Source organism: Apus apus, chromosome 11 (assembly GCF_020740795.1).
Source record: "Apus apus isolate bApuApu2 chromosome 11, bApuApu2.pri.cur, whole genome shotgun sequence".
Taxonomy (NCBI): domain Eukaryota; kingdom Metazoa; phylum Chordata; class Aves; order Apodiformes; family Apodidae; genus Apus; species Apus apus.
Genome location: NC_067292.1, coordinates 9687226 through 9706839, shown reverse-complemented (window position 1 = coordinate 9706839; position 19614 = coordinate 9687226). Strand labels below are relative to the sequence as shown.

At 35.2% G+C, this 19614-nt stretch overlaps 1 protein-coding gene across 2 annotated transcripts in view; it reads right to left on the bottom strand.

The window, feature by feature from the left end:
- LOC127389193 (transcription initiation factor TFIID subunit 4-like) overlaps positions 1–19614 on the bottom strand; it is a 136831-nt gene that overhangs the window by 101198 nt on the left and 16019 nt on the right. For both annotated transcript variants that reach the window (XM_051629461.1, XM_051629462.1), the window contains exons 4-9: positions 19305–19532; positions 18316–18438; positions 16577–16666; positions 14525–14782; positions 5278–5383; positions 709–823 (exon numbers count right to left, since the gene is read on the bottom strand). In XM_051629461.1, coding sequence (XP_051485421.1) covers positions 709–823; positions 5278–5383; positions 14525–14782; positions 16577–16666; positions 18316–18438; positions 19305–19532 — 920 coding nt within the window. The remainder of the gene's footprint in view (positions 1–708; positions 824–5277; positions 5384–14524; positions 14783–16576; positions 16667–18315; positions 18439–19304; positions 19533–19614) is intronic.

The following is a 19614-nucleotide window of genomic DNA, read 5'->3' as shown; positions in this document are numbered from 1 at the left end:
AAGCAAAATGCAATAAACATAAAATTAACTTTTTACTACAAGGAGTAAAAATATCCAAAATATATGTAAAAAAAGGAGTTTGAAGTACAAAAGAACAGGTATAGCAGCTCAGTGCATCAATTATACCATGTTGAACCTTTGCTGCACCCTGATCAGTACAGGGACACACAGAATGCCTCAATCTCTGCTACCTAAGCAAGCATGTGAAGAATAAATACAACAATGACATCTCTTTAAAACCAACGACAATCCTACACACAAACAGTATTTTTTCTATGCTGATGATGGGATAGCTGCAGCTCAGCTGTAGAAGCCTATTGACAGGATGCCTTGTCATCACAATTAGTATCTTCTCAGCAAGATACGTTTCATATGAATGTTAGAATCCGATACAACAAACCAACCATGTCTTTTTAAAAAACTTCATGCATGTAATTTCATTTACCATAATTTTATTATAATCTACAGAATTCAAGGTTTTTGTGAAACATTTAAAAGTGCATTTAGAGAAAAATCCTCAAGACATGTCAGGACCCCCTCCCTTTTTTAAAATGGAACTAAGAAAATGGTCGTCCAATCACAGCAAGAAAGGCAGGAATTATTGTAAAACACTGCCCTCTGGTGTTAAGCCAATTCTAAATTCTATTTTATATTTAAGATTCCTCCCAACCACCCCCTGCATTTTTTTTTTTAATATATTTTTTTTACCTGAAAGAACCACCTCCAGGGTCATTCAGCTTGTTTTTCTGATTTGCAGAGACCTGAACACCAAAGCCCCCAGGACTTTTGCTGGCTTGTATTGTTGGTGCCTTCCCTACTGTGCCTGAAAAACACCAAGCAATGTTATTATGAGCTGTCTTAGACAATTTACATCAAAGAACCTTCTGTCCAGGAACTAAATTTAACTGTCTGTAAATTGCAAACAAAGGAAGTTATTATTTTAAAGATTACACTGCTGAAGAAGAACAACAGAAATACAAAATTTATATTAACATTACACTTTGTTCAGTATTTACAGAATATTGAAGATTCCAAAACTGAAAACTGTTGGCCATAACCAATTATGATGCACATAATGGCTATAAGTGTTTGTAATTGCCAGTGAACCACTTTTCTAGATAATCTGCACAGAATAATGAAACAGAATTTGAAATATTCTTAATACAGATGCTTTAAGTCACAGTCACTCAAGATATTAACTATGCCTTTTACATTTTTATATATATTTATTGTTCTTTGTTGCAGTGAAAAACATGTATTTTCAGATTTGAAAACATTATTTTAAATATTTTTAAATGTTTTGCATTGTATGTAAAAGAAAAAACACTATTCTAAATGTTTACATAACCTGTCTCACAAATGTTGTATTTTGCTTTCTTATTTTGAAAACAATTTTTTAAAAGTAATTAATATCTGTATCTAAACTTTACAGGTCTATACATAGAAGTAAAACTGGGCTTTCCAAATAAGCCAAAGTGTGGTGGAAATTCAGCTTCTTGTGATAGTAGATTAAAAAATGGATATTAATTCCTCTCCAACATTTGGGAAAATCTAGGCAAAAATAATTACAAATTTATGTTGCTAATTAGTAAATCAACAAACCTGTATTATTACTATTAAAAACATTGTTTCAGTATGCAACTGAAATGGCACTGACAAATTACACTTTTGGAGTAAAGCCTGTTTTACTGTTTAAACACATTTACTTGGGTTATAATTTGTGTTTCCCCTTAATCCTAACTGTGCTTTGGCATTTGAAAATAATTCATATGTCTACCTGACATAAAAGATCTCACTTTTTTCCTGCATATCACTAAATTTTTTTGAGCAAAACATACACAATGGTGTTTGAGACTTTGAAAGTACATTGAAGTTCTTCCTGCACATGTAGACTCAACTGCATATAAATGGCTTGGTATGAAACTTAGGAGAGTTGCATTATTTTTCATCTCTGCATTATAAAAATCTGAAACACAACTACCCCAACAAAACCATTTAAGAACACTTCTTTGCTAAAACAAAAGTGTTAGCTTTGGAAGAGTTCAGCATCACTTTTTGTTTATTTTGAAGTCTTCAACATAGGATCCTAAAGTGAAACTAACTTGACAGTGTTTATTTAGATTGAAGAACTGAACAAACAAACGGTTGTCTGGACTCTCAACATTAGCAAATACAAAACAAGATTTATAACTTCAGGCTCGAAGCCTGGGAAACAAAAAAATGTTGTCCTCAGAATATCCCAGGTCCACCAGATGTCACAGATAGCATTAGCTCATGGACCAAACAATTAATTTATCTGTTTCAGATGAAATAATTGAAAGGTTTTCTACTAAGTGAACTGGGAAGGAAGGGAAGGAAGGGAAGGAAGGGAAGGAAGGGAAGGAAGGGAAGGAAGGGAAGGAAGGGAAGGAAGGGAAGGAAGGGAAGGAAGGGAAGGAAGGGAAGGAAGGGAAGGAAGGGAAGGAAGGGAAGGAAGGGAAGGAAGGGAAGGAAGGGAAGGAAGGGAAGGAAGGGAAGGAAGGGAAGGAAGGGAAGGAAGGGAAGGAAGGGAAGGAAGGGAAGGAAGGGAAGGAAGGGAAGGAAGGGAAGGAATAATAAAAATCAGCAGATCTCTGCTTTCTAGGAGATAAAAGGTGTGTCAACCTTGAAAATTATTGCAATGTCAAAACTAAGGTAACTGGCACTCCTCCAGAATTAATATTATTACCTTTACAACTAATACCAATGGTTTGTTTTCTACAGATTATAGCTTTTGATCAAAAATAAAACAAAAAATGTACAGCAACAAAGTAGTTAACTTATTGGGCTCAGGAAAACAGCATGCCCACATTGGATATGGAAGAATTAAGTCTCACTTTCTTTCACCCCATGTATATGTGATTCTACTCAAATGGATGTGGCAAAGTAAATACAAGTTTGGCATAACACACAAGTTCTCTGGTTTAAATCACAACTGTGCATGAATAAGCAGTTAGACACAAAATATGGCTACAACATCTATTTATATTATGAGGCAGGGCATATTTTGAAAATTAGAATCATCTGTGGGCCTAGATATTTTATGGGATTGGTAATGACATACAGAGTCTTTCACCACTGGGTCCTCTTTTCAAATTTTAATTAGCATGATCTCAAGAAATAAGCCCAACTTTAGGAGCTTGGAAATTCCTACTTGTGTTTCTGCATAGGTTAAATAGCTGCAATGAATACTCTGGCTGATTACTCTATTCTTTGGCTCAATTTCCCCATAGGCAAGATGCAATTCACCTAATTATTATACTGAAAAGTGCTTTATTAAAGGAGTGTGTATTTTTTGCACAATAACTAGTGTTACTTTCCCTGGTGTGGACGTAATTTTATTAATATAGAAGTCCTTAAAGCCTATCAACTTTATCTATACTACCATTTTAAAAAGTATTACAGTCTGTTCACATGGATGCACTAATATTAATGTAAAGATAACACTACACTAGGAGATTCAATCCTATCTGAGACGGAAAATGCACCATTCTGTGGAAGTCAGCTCAAATCTGGTGTAACTATCCTTAAAAAAATCACACTCCACAAAATTACACTACTGTAATTCTCTATATAGACCATGTCCTATTCTAGTATCTTACCTCCTTCTAAAGGAATTCCTAGGTTAGTGTAAAATATCATTACACTGGTGCTTACAGTAGAAAATTTTAACAATATATCAATTTCAAAATACAGTGGTATGTGACAGTATGTCATACTGGCACTTCTTAAAGCTGCAAGCACACAGGTGGACTTCTAACTAGATGTAGGTTGCAAGATAAGCAGTTTTACAACAGGGTGTTTTCTGAACTTCTGTTTGCTTTGTCTGTGCAATTAAAATAATATAGTGGTGGGCTTAAACAAACTTGTAAATAGTAGTAAGTTCACCCGAAAGAAGAGCTTGGGCAGGAATTGGCCATAAGCCAAACTGCCAGTTAAGTTCCATTTCATTGGCTGATTAATGGCTAGCATGAATAAATTTATATTCTGAAGCCACTGTTTAAAAGATAGATGCCAGTATCATGCAAATTTTTGGCACAATGTTGACATTCACAAGTGAACAAGCAAAGAAATGGAATCAGCCTTCACTCTGAGACTCATTAAGCAGAAGTGAAAACTCATGCTATTAGACACTAATACCCTCCCTGTTAATAAACTCAGGACATAAATGTCAGTGCTATCAAATGCATACTTTTTATGACAAGTAAATGCATCTTTCTAACCTGGAAAAAGAGCCTACAGGGTTACTGTGACAGCTTGGTCTCCATGTCCATTTAACCTTTGGATTCTCTGAAGAGAGTAGAGCAATAGAACATCAGCTGCAACTAACTGTGATCATTGAAGTTTTTGATGTTTTCTTTTCCCAAGGAGAACAACAAAGACCAAGCAATAACATCAAAAAAGCAGCAATAGCTTTTATGTGCATTTAAATGAGTTTGATTTCTGATACAATACCTAGAGATGACAAGCTCTGTATTCCATTACAAACCCTCAATAATCTAAATGCCCATATCCAAAAAAATACTTTCACACAATCAGGGAAAATAAAAGTGAGCCTCAACAGGTCTAGTGGTGAAAAGAAATAAATGGATATTTATTAGAAAGAAGGCTTCAAGAACCCTCTTAACTGTGGGATGTATCAGCCTGAAATTAATCCACCTGACAGATGAGGAAGTTGTGTACAAACCACACCTCCTGCTCCCCTGGCTAATCATGGCATGTCAGGTTGCTGCAGTCAGTCTCTGACCTGACAAAGAGTAAACACACCAGCAGAAAAAAAGACAAAAAGCACAGGGGTTGAGAAATTTCTCTAAAACTCCTACCTGGATGTCTGTTGCTGCAGAGACAGTGACTATCATGTTCTGCTTCAGGAGTGAGAGTTAAAAGCTGGATGATTAAACTGAATCACATCTAGGCTTCAGGAAAAAATCAAGAACTTCTTACTTGGCCCAGAGTTCAAGTGTAGGACTGCAAGAGTCAAGTTCCTGACTTCTTTCAGAATTTCCCAAGTAAAACTGATGAGTAAGGAGCTAAGCATGCACGAGTTTAGTTCTAAGGTTGTTTCAAAACATTTCACTGTGTTTGTCTGAAACACCTTGAAACTGCATAGTGAAAACATGCATTCCTCAGCCAAGATGAAGTAAAAAATAGATGTGAAGCCTGCCAATGTCAACACTAAGTTTTCCCCATGCTATTAGTTTGTAATTACAATGAAATTCATACAAAGGTAACAATCTCACTAAAAATTTAAACCCATACCTTGTGGTCTAATGGTCTGAGTTATTACCACTGGCATCCTAATCTGGGTAGTCTGGCAAGCAGGGTTTCGTTTCACAGTTTGAGCAGATGTTGACTGGATAATCTGCTATTATTAAAAAAAAGTATACTCGTATTATACTCTTTATACACAAACACACACAACGTAAATATACTAGTACCTGTTATTACCAATATAAGCATGTGGATCTCTAAAAGGACAACCAGCTAGTGACAAAAGTCATGTTCATCTAATGCATGTGGTTGTGTGTGTGTGTATATACCTATACCACTATTATACTAAAAAAAATAATCAAATAATATTTGACACAAATGTCATGGCACAACCTTCATAAAAATATATTTCGAAGTATTAAGATTTAATAATAAAGTTTAGATTTTTGTCTTCAGAAAGTTTACTAGGAAGAAAAGCATTTTTGTAGAAGAAAATACTGCAATAATTTTAGTGGTATCCACATATAATAGTTTGGCCTTTCCTTATATATCTATGCTTTTAAAAGAAAATATATACTAAAAATAAATTCTGAAATACAATGGTTTCCAAAGTCAGATATACACAAGAAAACAATGTTTTGTGGTGATCATACACTACTCAACTTCTAAATGTTATTTGGATATTCTCAAGGTTTCTCTTACTACTAAGCCAAGTTCTGAAGTTCCTACCCAAAATGGAAAACTGGGTTAGCAACTTAGAATTTGACCCATAAACAAATAAAATCAAAACCAAAAAACCTGCAAGGGTCATGTCTAAGCAACAGCAAAATGTATGTTCTTGAAATCAGGGACATAGTAATGAACGGAATATTTAAAAAAGATGTGTGGATGCTGCAGCACTGGAAAAGAAAAATCCATAAATAAACTTTGAAAACAAAACACGGGCAAACAGCTGGGAATAAGATTACAACCACAACTCAGCCATGCCAGCTTCAAAAGTCACGTGCACAGTCATAACTATATTACTCCCTTTGCATAAAGTGTCTGCTGCTGCTGAATTCCATGTCTCAGTGTCCCACCCACAGGATGCAGGATTCCCTCCCAGAAGAGCAGTACACCAGGCTACAGACCCCTACAGGAAGCTAACGGGAACTGCTGCACCTTCACTCAGCACCAGTCAGCATTATTCATACCAAGTGTAACTAAAACCATACTGGGAAGAACGGCCAAGCCTCTGACTTGCAACTATGCTATGAAGAAAAGGAAAGGATAAACAGTATTTTCAAATGAGACACAGAAGTAGAGAATGAAGAGGCTAAAGAACAAACAGGAAAATGTTCCATCAGCTCCCAAATCAGAAGGAAGAGAGGTAGAAACTACAAACAAGAAATGAGTAATGAGCCAACAAAACCTGTAATGTAGTCTGGAAGAAAAAACAAATACAACCATTTTTAAGTTATGAAATTGCATTCTGTATACCCTAAAATATTAAAAGTTGAAAAGTTGTAATAAACCTGTGGATGTAGAAGTATTAGGAAGAGCGACCTTGCAGGAAAAGAGAAAATCAAGATGAATGGTTCAGCATCAACTATTGACCCAATGAAAATGGAGCATTTGAACTAAGCACAGAAATGGAGCAACTGGATGTAAATTTACTTGCTCAAGACAGTCAGTGAGCAAATAGTGACACTCAGAGGGGAAAGAATAAAGCAGCTATCATGCTTAGAAACAGGAAAGAAATAGAGGTGGGAAAGTGAAAATGAGGGGAAAAAGTTGTATTTGAATGCACAGGAAATATGTATAAGGAAGGAGACAGAATAGTCCCCATAAAAAAAAAAAAGCTACATTGGCATGACAGAAGGAAAATCTTCCCATTTTTATTGTTTGAGTTTTGAGAAAATAGTGAAAAAAGTAACCATACCTTAGCTGGCCAGAAGCCAGGCCACAAATGAACTGTGCATGACCTGTGGATAGAATTACTACCTAGTATTACAGTAATCATCTGCAATTTGATTTTTTTCTACAGTTCAGTATCAAGTTATGATGATCAGTATTTTCATGTGGATGCCCTAAGAAGGCATTAATATCAGTATAGACAGGACAGTATTTAATCATTTAGGATGACATATATCATGGAAGTGTTTTCTTTACTATCAAATATATTAAAAATGTGCTTCAACAAGTTGAAGTCTTAGGACTTCAAGTCTTAGGACTTCAACATACGTAAAAGTGCTGAAAGAGTAGAAAATTGAGAAATAAACTTTTCCAAGGGGCAGAGATGAACATAATAATCTTAAATTTCATACAGAAACTGATCAGCAACAAGGCTGTACTCTCTAAAAGGAACAACTGCACCTGAACTCAGATCAACATTTTTACACTAACAAATTTCAGTTGCTATATGTAATTTCAAGATATATTTCAGCATAGATTTGCTCTTCAGATCTGGAAGTGATTAAGAAATGAACATAAGCCATTTGTTTCTGAAACAGAATGTGTAACCTTCTTTGCAGGCAAACAAGGAACACAGTAAAAAACAATGAATCAGAGGTTATTGACTCTGTATTGAAATTTATAAATAATATAAATCACTCTTCATTAACTAAAATAATGCAAACTGTTCTAATTCTCTTGCATATTTTCACAACAGCATAAACATCACTATTACATCCTTAATTTGGCCTGAAAAGTGTAGACAATGAACAAAGTGCAAGCAAAGTCTGGGAGATGATAAACTTAACTAAATTATTTTGTATTTCTCACAGCCTGAAAATACACACAGTGTACCTCATATAAATGATACCTATTCATAAGCTGAATTGATCATGAATCCCCAAAGATCAACCCATAAGCACCAATTTACTAACCCAGACTGATACAGAAGATACAGAAGTGGATGTTCTAGGACACCGAGTTACCAGCAAAATCACTTCAGCCTTCAGAAAAAGGGAGATACTATTGCTGTCTGCAATTGCCTCAAGCGAAGATGTAGGGAAGAAAAAGCCAGTCTCTCTCACAGGTGCAGAGCAGAAGGATATGACAAAATGGGCACAAGTGGGAATATGGAAAATTTCAATTTAATATAAAGGAAAAAAAAAAAAATGCCATGAGGGTGGCCAAGCACTGGAAGAGGTTGCCAAGAAAGGCTGTGGCATCTCCCATTGAAGACAGTCAAAAGAAAACTGGTCAAGGCCCCTGGGAACATGCTAACCTGTAAACAGGAGGTTGGACCAGACACCGCCAGAAGTCCTTTCCAACCTTTTACCACTAGATCCTTAATCATAATATTAATGATCTTATAAAAGTGCTAAGTTAGAAACAGTAACAAACCAGAACATAAGTCTTCAAAATTTACAGAAACAATTCATCATTCCATCTTCACTAAAGAGAAGGGAAGCCATTTTTGTTATTTCCACTACTGAAGGCAGCAAGCAACACAGCAGAACAGTAACAACAAAGGCACAGAAAACAGAAAAGACTTAATGTGATTTAGCCATTGCCTGGATCTGACAATGAGTTTGGAATATAGCAAAATTACCAAACAAAATTAAGATCAAGACAGTGCTGAGACAGCAAGTACTGTCATATAGCAGCCTATTCCTTTTCAATCTATCAGTCAAAAGTCGAAGAATCATCTCCAAGCCTGCTGCTCTTTGGAGCTCTTCAAGAAATTCACTGAAGCAGCAAAGTCATGGCATTGCTTATGCAAGTGCAATAAGCAGGAAGTTGCGTAATATTTTTTCTATAACATAACTTTTTTCTGCAAAATAAGATGCACATTGCCCACAACAGAAAGTAGTCTCCGTTTTCATCTTCCCACTTCTACCCTTAACTGTCATCCCTCCTCTTCAATAGTGATGCTCACTTGATTCACCATTTGCCTGTTCCTCCAGACAAGTTCCTCCTCTCATTTCCCAAATGCTTCAGACTACTTCTCTGCCCATTTCTGAAGTTTGTTTTATTTTCACATCTGTAAAAAGGGATGCTTACACAAAGGTGCTTCCACAAAACAAGCTTACTTATGAAGATTAGAAAAAGGATATTTAACAGTCGCACTACTGATAATCAGAATTAAAATAGTGACAACCAAAGTACAGATTTTTTTTCTTAACACTCTTCTTCAAAAAGCTTAGATTCAATGACTATATGAGAATAAAGTAACAGTGCTCTCTGGTCCTAATCTCAAGCTAAAAGGTGATGATTATACCATGACAAGTGTGGATGTTCTACTGTATGTTATTGTAGGACAAAGAACAGATTACAGATGTGGTCACAGACCAATAATTAACACCACAAATGACCAACAAATACAAACTGAGAAAGAATTCAGCCAAAGCACATAAAATGTACAGAAGCAGAAAGACTGAAAACTTCCATTCTCTCTTACCTAAACAGGAAACACTAAACAGAATTGAAAGCTACTACCTACAAACCACTGAAAGGCAAAATCCTTTAAGACAATTAGATTAGAACTCACTGCTAAAGTTTGAGGACAAGGAGTTTGGAAGTTTCATCAATCTAGTTGCTTCTTTGCCTATGCAGATGCACGGTGTCCCCATGATATGCTTCCCCTTACCTGACAAAGGCCACAAAATCAGCCTGACTCAATGTACATAAATCACTTTTTGCAACCAAATCATCTGTTCCAAAAGCTTAGCACATCAAACACAATAATAAAAACAAAAGCAGAGGAAATAGTAGCTTCTGCAAAGAATTGGGAAAAAAAAGAAAATTATACCCTTTATCAAGCATTTTTTCTCTCCATTAAGTTTAAAAAAAGTATTGTGGAAGGAAGAAACAAGCCATTTGCAAATGTACAAAATTCAGAATGGCTATGGTCTGATATGACATTTATCTTCACTCATGAGTAAACACTTGCTAACTCACTTGTGGCTATGCCACTTGTGATTTATCAGTCTACTCACTCCTGAAGATAAATGTCATATCAAACCTCAGCTATCATGTAATCTGGCAGCACTAACTTACAATGTTCATGCTTTTGTGGGCCTGGAATTCATATTTACCACTGTTCACCATGCTGTAATAATAACAGTTACAATTCTTCAACAGTGCCTCCAAATTTGCATAAGCAAATATTTTTCCTCCCAAACAAAAAAAAATTTGCACTTCTCTAAAACTCAGCATATTATTTTTAATGTTAATATGAGAACAATATTCTTCTACTGAGTATATGTTTTCAAAGAAGCAATGAAGAAAAATAAAACCAATAGCCACTGAAACACTTGTCCCACCTGCTCCCTAATTGATGATACAATTCTTCTTACAGTATTTCACCTGGGCTAGTGTTTAATGTGTTCAATGATGGCTTTTTCATTACTTCCTTTGTGAGTCTGATCTACCATCTAATAATCTGTCTTACTGTAAGGATATTTTGCCTTGTAATCTACCTAGATCCTGCTTTGCTTGATTATATCCTGTTACTCATATTTTATACTCTTAGACACTCTAAATAATTCGTTATATTTTGATATTTAAACCCTTAAATATTTGTAAATGTTTCTATGCTCCCTTTTAGTCAGTGTCTGACCACATTTTGTATGTGTTTAATTCTCCTAAGCTTTTAGTGTTTGCTTTCAAGTCTGTCCTTTAATTGCCATATTTTGTTCCTGGTTTCCAAACCACATTCATTGTCAATATCCTACTTATATTAGGGTACTAGCCCACAAAATTCTGAAAGTAAAGTCCATGATAACAACTCAGAAAACTAATAGGCTCTGTGTCCAATAGGCACACAATTTGTCAGGTATAGGTTTTGTTCCCGTTAATGGATCCCAGATGCCTACTGCTCAAAAGCCATTTTTATTTAAATTTTGTTATACACCAAATTCCAAGTCAGTCAGTATATCTTCATTAGTTCATTAATAGAAGCTACTCCTTTTATACAAATAGTCATCTTTTACTCTTCCATTTCTAAGCTTCCTTGCACACAGGAGAAAATTAACTTCTCTGACTCACATGACGTGTACAATTTATGATAATTCAACAACAGAGAACTGATGCCAGAAAATGCTTAAGAGGAGAATTAAAAAGCAAAGCAGAAGATCTCCATATGACAAGGTTTATTCTGCTGCTGTATCTTGTTTCCAAATTTCATTTCTCTGCCTCACCTTCTGGGAGCCTCCAACCACTACAACAGTCCCTGGAAAACTGTTAGTAAATGTTTTAGTAAATACTATTCTAATGTAACTTAAACAATCATGAAATCTTCCTTCTGAACACTGTGCACAATTTACTGCAGCAAAGGTCCAGATATATTTCTTTATATATTTCCTAATCCTATACCTGCACAAATCTTTATATTACATAATTAAATTTGTTTTCATTAAGATGGATTACTTAAAACTTCTTAATACTTATTGTTGATATTTAATAATTGGCTTCAATCTCAGGAGTACTTCCTCCTAACAATGCAGGGTCAATAAAACATATAAAGTGGTAATAGATCTTCATTACTCATCCATCTACCTACAACTTTGATACATCTAATAAAGAACATGTCTTATTAATAGAAATTTTATCTGCTGTAATACACAGAACAAGACAGGTAATGTCTGCATACATAAGGTTATACAGATCTCCTGCCCCCTAAGAATAATAGTTTAGACAAACTTTCAACATTGCACTTAGAACAGTCAAAAAAATTGATTGCTGGCTTATCTCATTAGTGTCTTATCAATAAAATATTAGAGTAAGATTATTCCTCTTTTTTCTAGCTAGAATTAGTAACCAGCACTATCCAGCTCTTCAGAGCACAAGCTTTTCATAGTTTTGGAACATGATTCCAACACTTCACAAAACAGATAAATAGTGTCCTCTTTCATCTAGACATTTTAATGCTGTAGTCTCCTTTTTGCAATTTACACTGCATGCTGAATAGCATACACAGAACTCCCATGTTGCAAGATATTTCAATAAAACTGCAAGAAGCATCACCACATCTGACCCCTCTGTAAAACATAAAAGTCAAAAGAAAGGAACATCTAACAGATTTTCTACATTTTAGAATAAACCAGACTACTGTAAACTGGCTGGTATGAAAGGATCTATATTTGAAAACAGGCTTGCCCTTCTGCAGCTGGACAGTTTGCTAAGCCAGCTGGAACTCTCTCCAGTGAGCTTCAGGCTTGGAAAATCTGGAGCTCAGCCAGTTTCCTCCATCAGTCCTGGCCACCCTTAGGGAAGCCAGCTGTAATCTTCCTCTTCCGGACAAGTCCCAGGCAAGATGGCCAGCAGCTCTGCTGTGCTCTGATTTTTGGGAGCACTAAGAAGTGTGAAGGTTGTGATCATTGCCACCACAAAAAAGAGAAAATACCTACAAACAATTACTAGTGTGATATGGAGATGCTGCTGGGTTGTCTGGTTGGCACCTGAGTTAATGGTTGCTGTGGTATGTAAGATTTTTTTATGCAGTATCTCTTACTAATGGTGCTTTTGTCTGTATAGAATGAATTTGAGGACCATTAAGAAATGCTTGCTTAACGTGAAGTTTGCGTCTATTAACTAGTCACATTACTGATAAACTGAAAGCAAACACAGAAAGTCAATTTTGCAATAAAGCAAATTATAATTTTATTATTTATTCACTTGTCTCTAAATATCTTCCAGAAAAGGAAGCATAGTTTTGCTCTGTATAGTATGCTTCCTTTTGAAAATGTAGCAGTCATTTCATGCACCCATTAAGATGAAAATTCAGTCCTAGACCTATGGTCTCCTCACAGACAGAAAATCAACTTCTTTTGCCCATAATACCAATCTCCACAAAATATTACTTAAGCAGTTTTCCACTCCTTCATATTACATAGGTAAGTTGAATAAGATGACAGAGCAACTCTTCTCATTGTTAATCTCTTACTCAGAGATACAGAAGTTGGCTTTAACTCATTTAGAAAATATTCCACAAGAACCTTAATCAAGAAAATAAGAATTCCTATGCACTTACTGACACATTGTTGTTCTACATCAGTGTTGCTCAAAAGGTGGGGTGTAGCTTGTCTAGCAGGCACAGGAATGTTTAAAGTGTGTTGCAAAACACTGAAAAAAGCCATGTTTACATGGCAGTAAGTTAGGCCTCAGATTCTGACGTGAGATAAAGCAAGACTTACTGGCCATGAACGTTTATACTTGCCAGGAACCTGTCAGCTGCTGTTAGATATTTGCTTTCCCTGGGACAGGAAGATATAATGTTCTTACACGTTAAAACTACACTCACTAAAGGACAGTAAAAGCATATTAATTTCATTTTAAAGTTAGTAATTTAACTGCTAGAAAGTATTTGCAAGGTCCAAAAGACCCAAGACTCCCACATTTTCAGACTGTGCACAGCTACTTTTAAAATAAAGCTAAATTAATATTCTCTCTCCACATACCATACAAATTATTTATATCCTTTATATCACCTATAAACTCAAGGATAGATCACTGTAAGGTTGTGCATTATCATATGTGCATTTCTGAATCCTGATAATACACCTTCTGGAACTTGTAAATTTGATTTTGAAGCCTAAGTCAAGTAGTTTACTCAAACACAGAAACCACAGACACACTCTTAAATGTTTGCTTGAAGTATGATAATGTGTATATAAACTCAAGGCCTTGTAAAAATCCTAAACATATTTGAATCACAACTATAAACACATGCAAGATCCTATATGATAGTGGGGTAAATTCACCACACACTGAGTAACTGGCTGTATAGTTGCCTTACTGATAGTGACTTTGAAAATAATGAGTCTAAGCACATAATACCCCAATATGCACAGCAATGATACATTTCAGTAAATACCAAAGTACAGAACTATTTCTAAACAAAACATGCTGGTGCTGTGTAGCTATTCTCCTACAAGATTTTATAACTTGTAAAGGTTTAAAATGAGAGAGCTAATTTTAATGCAGACTAATCTAAGCAAAGCAGCATACCTAATTACATACTAAAATTTATACTCTTGCCTGCAAGTCTTAAAAAGCTTTCAGTTCTACATTTGTTATTAACTAAAATTCCACTGCGCTCATACAACAATCACTGTATTCCAGACAAAAAGGCCAAGTGCACACTTTCTTCAGTTTAAACTATGTTAATAAAGTTACCTGAACTAATGGTTGAGCACAAAGGTTAAATACACACAACTGCCATAAAATCAGGTACTATTATTCATCACAGATTATGATACAAACAAACAAAAAAGTATTTTCTCAAACAAGATACAACAAAAATAACATTAAGAATTGCTATTCAGTTTGTTAAAAAATCAATTCTCTTTTACACTACAGTACCTACCAGTTGAGAACTCGGATTTGACTGTACCACCTTAACCTGAGGAGGCTGCACTGTATTTGATACAGAGACTGTGCAAATGTTGTTTGGTTGCCTTATTCCTATTGTCTGTGTTGTGACAACAGAGGAAACGCTTCCCGAGGCAGATTGAGGTATAACTTGTGATAGCTTGGTTTGTTGTAGTGACTGCTGAGACGGCTGTCCTTGCAAAACTGAATGTTGACTATTCAGTAAAGATTGTCTCAATGCAGGTAGACTTTTCTAAAAACAGAAGAAGGTTCATGAAATATCAAAAACATTTTTACATTTGTTTTAAACATAATTAAAACCATGCAGCTTTCCTTCCAATTGTACTCTCTGCCTATTTGTCAAAAAGAAATAAAGTTGAACATATTTTGTAGGAGGGAAAGTTATGTTTTTTAGTAAGCCTTCTATTTGGATTTAGCTACCCTTTAGAATCTGATGCGCTCTGATTCCATCATAGCAATAAAATGTAACACACACCCCCTCCTCCTCAGGACTATCTAGAACTTGTAGCTCAGGTCTTTGGAAGGGCAAAAGATGGAAATAGAAATGGCAGAACCATAGGAACAACCTTACTCCCATTGCATGCTAGAAGTAAGCTGCACCAATTTACTTCTCCTGACATGCCTCCAATACCTAGAACAAGATGATTTAACTGCTGATGCCCTAAAGCAACAGCTGTTTACTCTATTACTACTGATCTAATGTGTTCTGACTGGGTAAGAAAAGTATACTATTGTATGCTTCATGTTCAGACCAGTTCAACCAAAAAATATAGTTCTAACAGGCTATACTGTACCTTCACAAATAAACTTTTTACTTTTTAAGTGGTACTGGTGTTCTTTTGAAGTGCTCCCCCAGGCAGCTGTAGAATGCAACAGTGTTTAGCACAACCTACAGTCCTTTCTAAACTTCTAGTATTTATTTTAAAACTTAATGCCTCTTGCCAAGAAAGGACTTCAAAGAAAGGAAACAAGTAAAAACTTATCATGATGCTAAAAGTAACTGCAGTATAAGAGCAGGAAAAGGCACAAATAAGGGTTAAAGATAACTTGAAAAAACAGTAGCAGAGGAAGAGTGTTCTGAAGAAAACTTGAAGGGAGAGAAGAAAGAGAAGAAATCTGCCCTAAACTGAGAAGTTTTGGACTAGAAGAAAAATGCTTTCAACATTATAGTTGTGGGTTTGTTGGGGCATAATTAAGCATGATTTGTATGTATGTCTACAATCTTGCATATGGAAGCTATTGTAGCTAATACAGAAGAATCAATTAAAAGTTAAATTTACCTCTATGTCAACTAAGGACTCAACAATAAATCCATTTGGTACCACATTAGGACTTCTATTATAGATTAATTCCAGATTACAGGTAGGATCAGCTAATCAGTTATTTCAACAGCATTATCCAGTTAAGTTTTTCATCATCAACATTACACATGCATTGACAGTTAGCAGTGCAGATAACAAAACCAATATGGTCAAAGTTTATTAAATTACTTGAAGCATTCTGTAGAAATAACTTGTGACTCCTCCAAATGAAAATTTTACCTGCTACCACAGAAAAATATATGCTTGATTACAGTAGAGGATCACTTCAGAATGGACAATGGATGATTTCCAGTCTAGGAAGTAACAGCTTTTAAAACAACTCTAGTTAGTAATATGTTCTAGATCAGGGCTACTTACGCAGTAAACTCCATTCAACTCTGGACAAAACAATTTCTCAAACCTAAAGCCCCAAGCACCCAAGGTCTCAAAATCCCTATTTCTTAGTATTCTCTCAACCTGTCAGGGAGCAGCCAGCTGCAGCACACAGGCACAGCTCCCTACCACAAAAGCAGTGAGCAGCACCTGGCTGGCCTGACAGAGCCGGAGCCTGCACGTGATTTCCAGCCAAGCAGATTTCAGCAGAGTTGGCAAGACGAAGTAAAAACTGAGCAGTCCTGCTCTAGACAGGCAAAGATAATTCCATTTTTAAAGTATGTGTTAACATTTGCATTGAAATAAATTTATCTTAGCAATATCCACATTACCTTGAGGAAAGGTACAAGATATGGCTGAGGAGATGATTTGAGTTCTGACTGAAGGCGGCCTGTAAATTCTTCTGGATCAATCTTTGCATCCTTTAGGGAAAGTAAAGAAAGCATCAACAACTCAGTTCAGTTGTTTGTTTGTTTTTTCCCCATATATTTCCCCATATATATGTATATACATACATATACTTCTGGCTAAACAAGCTACCACATCAAGAAAAACTTTCAAAGCTGCAGTTCCTCAATTCTTCTGTATCTACAGAATCCTTCCTTCAAAAGCTAATTAATATACATAATATGCCACTCAGAACTCAGGGAATTCCCTTGGGATGCACAATTTAAGACACAGGAAAATCCCACAAACACTCAAGTCATTTTTTGGATTCCATCCTCTTGCTAACATTTATGTTTTCATTTCTTTTAAAAAATATTAATTAAAAAACATGTTGTTGAAGTAATCTTACTATTATAACATTTATCCACCCTCATAACAACAAAATACTGAAAAAAATGAATTATAAAAACATTGTGAAGGTTCAATTTAACTTAGTAGAATATGTGTGTACATATAAAACTAAATATGTAAAGCATAGGCATATATAAAAAGTATACATAAGTATATATATGAAATTTTCACCTATATAAATGTATTTTTATATATGCATATGCTCACAAAACATGCACTTATATGAAATACATATTCAATCGTTTATTCAATAATTACCACAGGAAAACTCTACAATTTCAGTGCATTTTATAATTAGGTACAATCTCAGGTTGTAATAAAAACATTAATTAGCTTTTCCAGACTGATACAGAACAAATACAAAATGAAACCAAACAAACCTTTGATAGATACATTTACTGTATGTGTCTCGTTACTTTAAGATATCATAAGTAGTTAGTTAATCTTAGTTTTCAGAAGTTAAAACAAGTTTTTTTCTGGAACCACAGCATATTATTGTTGAATGGCTCATACTTGAAAACACCTTAGGCTTGTCTAAAGCACAGATTTCTCTGTCAATGAATTAAAAATCTCTCTATATTTATCAACTATTTTAAAATACATGTTCTTCATAGACTATAATATCTTTTAACAAGCTTATCCACTTGTCTAGTTCCATAGTAATGTCTGTGTGCAACACATTTGTACTAGTCACTGAAACATCTGTTGCACTGGAGACTACAGCAAGTCAGACGCTTTTAGGGCCCAACAACCCTGTCTAGCTTTGTCTCTTGAAATCCACTTGCAGTTAAGGCTCCATGCAGGCGCATCTCTCTGCAGAACTGCTTGGCAACAGCAGCAAAATACTTTTCCTTCAGTCCTAAAAACTCTAAAGCCCATTGTGGAGGCATATTTCTATATTCACTCTGTGGTGAAAACATTTAATGGCTTCTTATTGTTTCAGAGAACACCATGGTTTGGAGAAAAAGAAACAATGAATCCTTAAGGCAAAATCCTGTATTTTACCCTATTTTTCTAAATAAACCACCAAAATAATATCCAAACAAGAGTGTTTTTGATGGATGCATGCTAAACACTTTAATTTCCCCTTTCAGAAACTAGGAGAAACCCTACCTTTAACAGAGTTTTGAGGATATGTGTCATACAGAGCTGCATTGAAATGCAGCTCAACTCCTTTCAACTTCATTATAGCAAAATAAATGGTTAACATCAGCATATGTAAATAACAAACTTAATAGATAACTGACAAAATTAAAGATAACTAAATATTTACCAACAAATCCTGAACCAGAGCTTTCACATTACGGGATGTTTCTGGAGACGGCGAATTATGAGAAGCGAGTTTTATAAGAGTAGCTAAAAAGTTTTTACATTTTTTCACATTCTCTTGCATTTCCTGCAAAAGCCAAAGAAATCAAGTATCAGACCTATGCTGTTTTCCAAACAGGATCCATGCATGCAACGATCACTAAAAATAGGGAAAAATATGAAATTGTTCTAATTCAGACAGGACATATCTGAAATACATCTGCTGCTGTTTTACTATTGCTGCTCATTACCTGACATTTTTTTTACTTCTTTATGTAACTGAACATCATACCTAACGAATACTAAAAAAAAACCAAACACAACAATGAAAGAAATATATTTACTATTTTACCGTCTGTTTTGATAAAAATAACCTTCAATATTAAAATTAACACAACAATTTGTTGGAGATGCATTCTCCTTTGAGATGGCAAATATACAATGGACAATGTTCCTCAAGCTATCTCAATTTGTTAAATGTTGATTCAGCATGTTTTTGTATATAGCAGTAACATCAAATTAGAAAACATTGTATCTAATAGCTTCTTCATCAGTACAAAACCAGATGCTTTCATTTTTTCAAGGCATTATTTAAAATGATGTAATTACTTTGAGAAACAGAAGTGTTACACTTCAGTGTAACCAGTTTTGAGGCCCAGCAACATGTTAATAATGAAGTCCATAGACTGAAGGCCTGATTGTTCTGTCTACAGGACAGTTCTTTCACTATTGACACACACATGGCAGGATGGGGGAATCTGACCATGAGTATTCTTCCTCCCTCTCAAAATTTGTATCCCGTTTAGTTGAAATGAGGGGAAGGATTTCTTGTTTGTAATGTATTTGTTCTATCAGAAGTGTGTTTGCATGAAGAAGTAGTTTTCTGCTGCTGAATAGACTTTAGAATTTCATAAAGTACTAAGAAAACCAAGTATCTAATCTTTTAAAGCTTACCTGTGATACAACTGTAGTTCCAGGTACAGGAGAGCTTGGAATGACCTGGGGCTGTGCTGGTACTTGTGCTGTTGTATGAGGTGGAAGTGGCAGCCGAGGCTGACCCTGGTTTTGTGCTGAAGCTTGAGTCTGACCACCAGTAATTACTGCAGGTTGTTGAGATGCTGATGTTCCAGTTGCTACTGTTGTCTTGAATAAATTTTGAGCATTCGTTGTAGCTACTGATACCTATTAACAGGTAATTATCTTCTTTTAATTATTTTACTCAACCATAAATTTCTTGAAACCCTGAAAACATGAAAAACTTCCT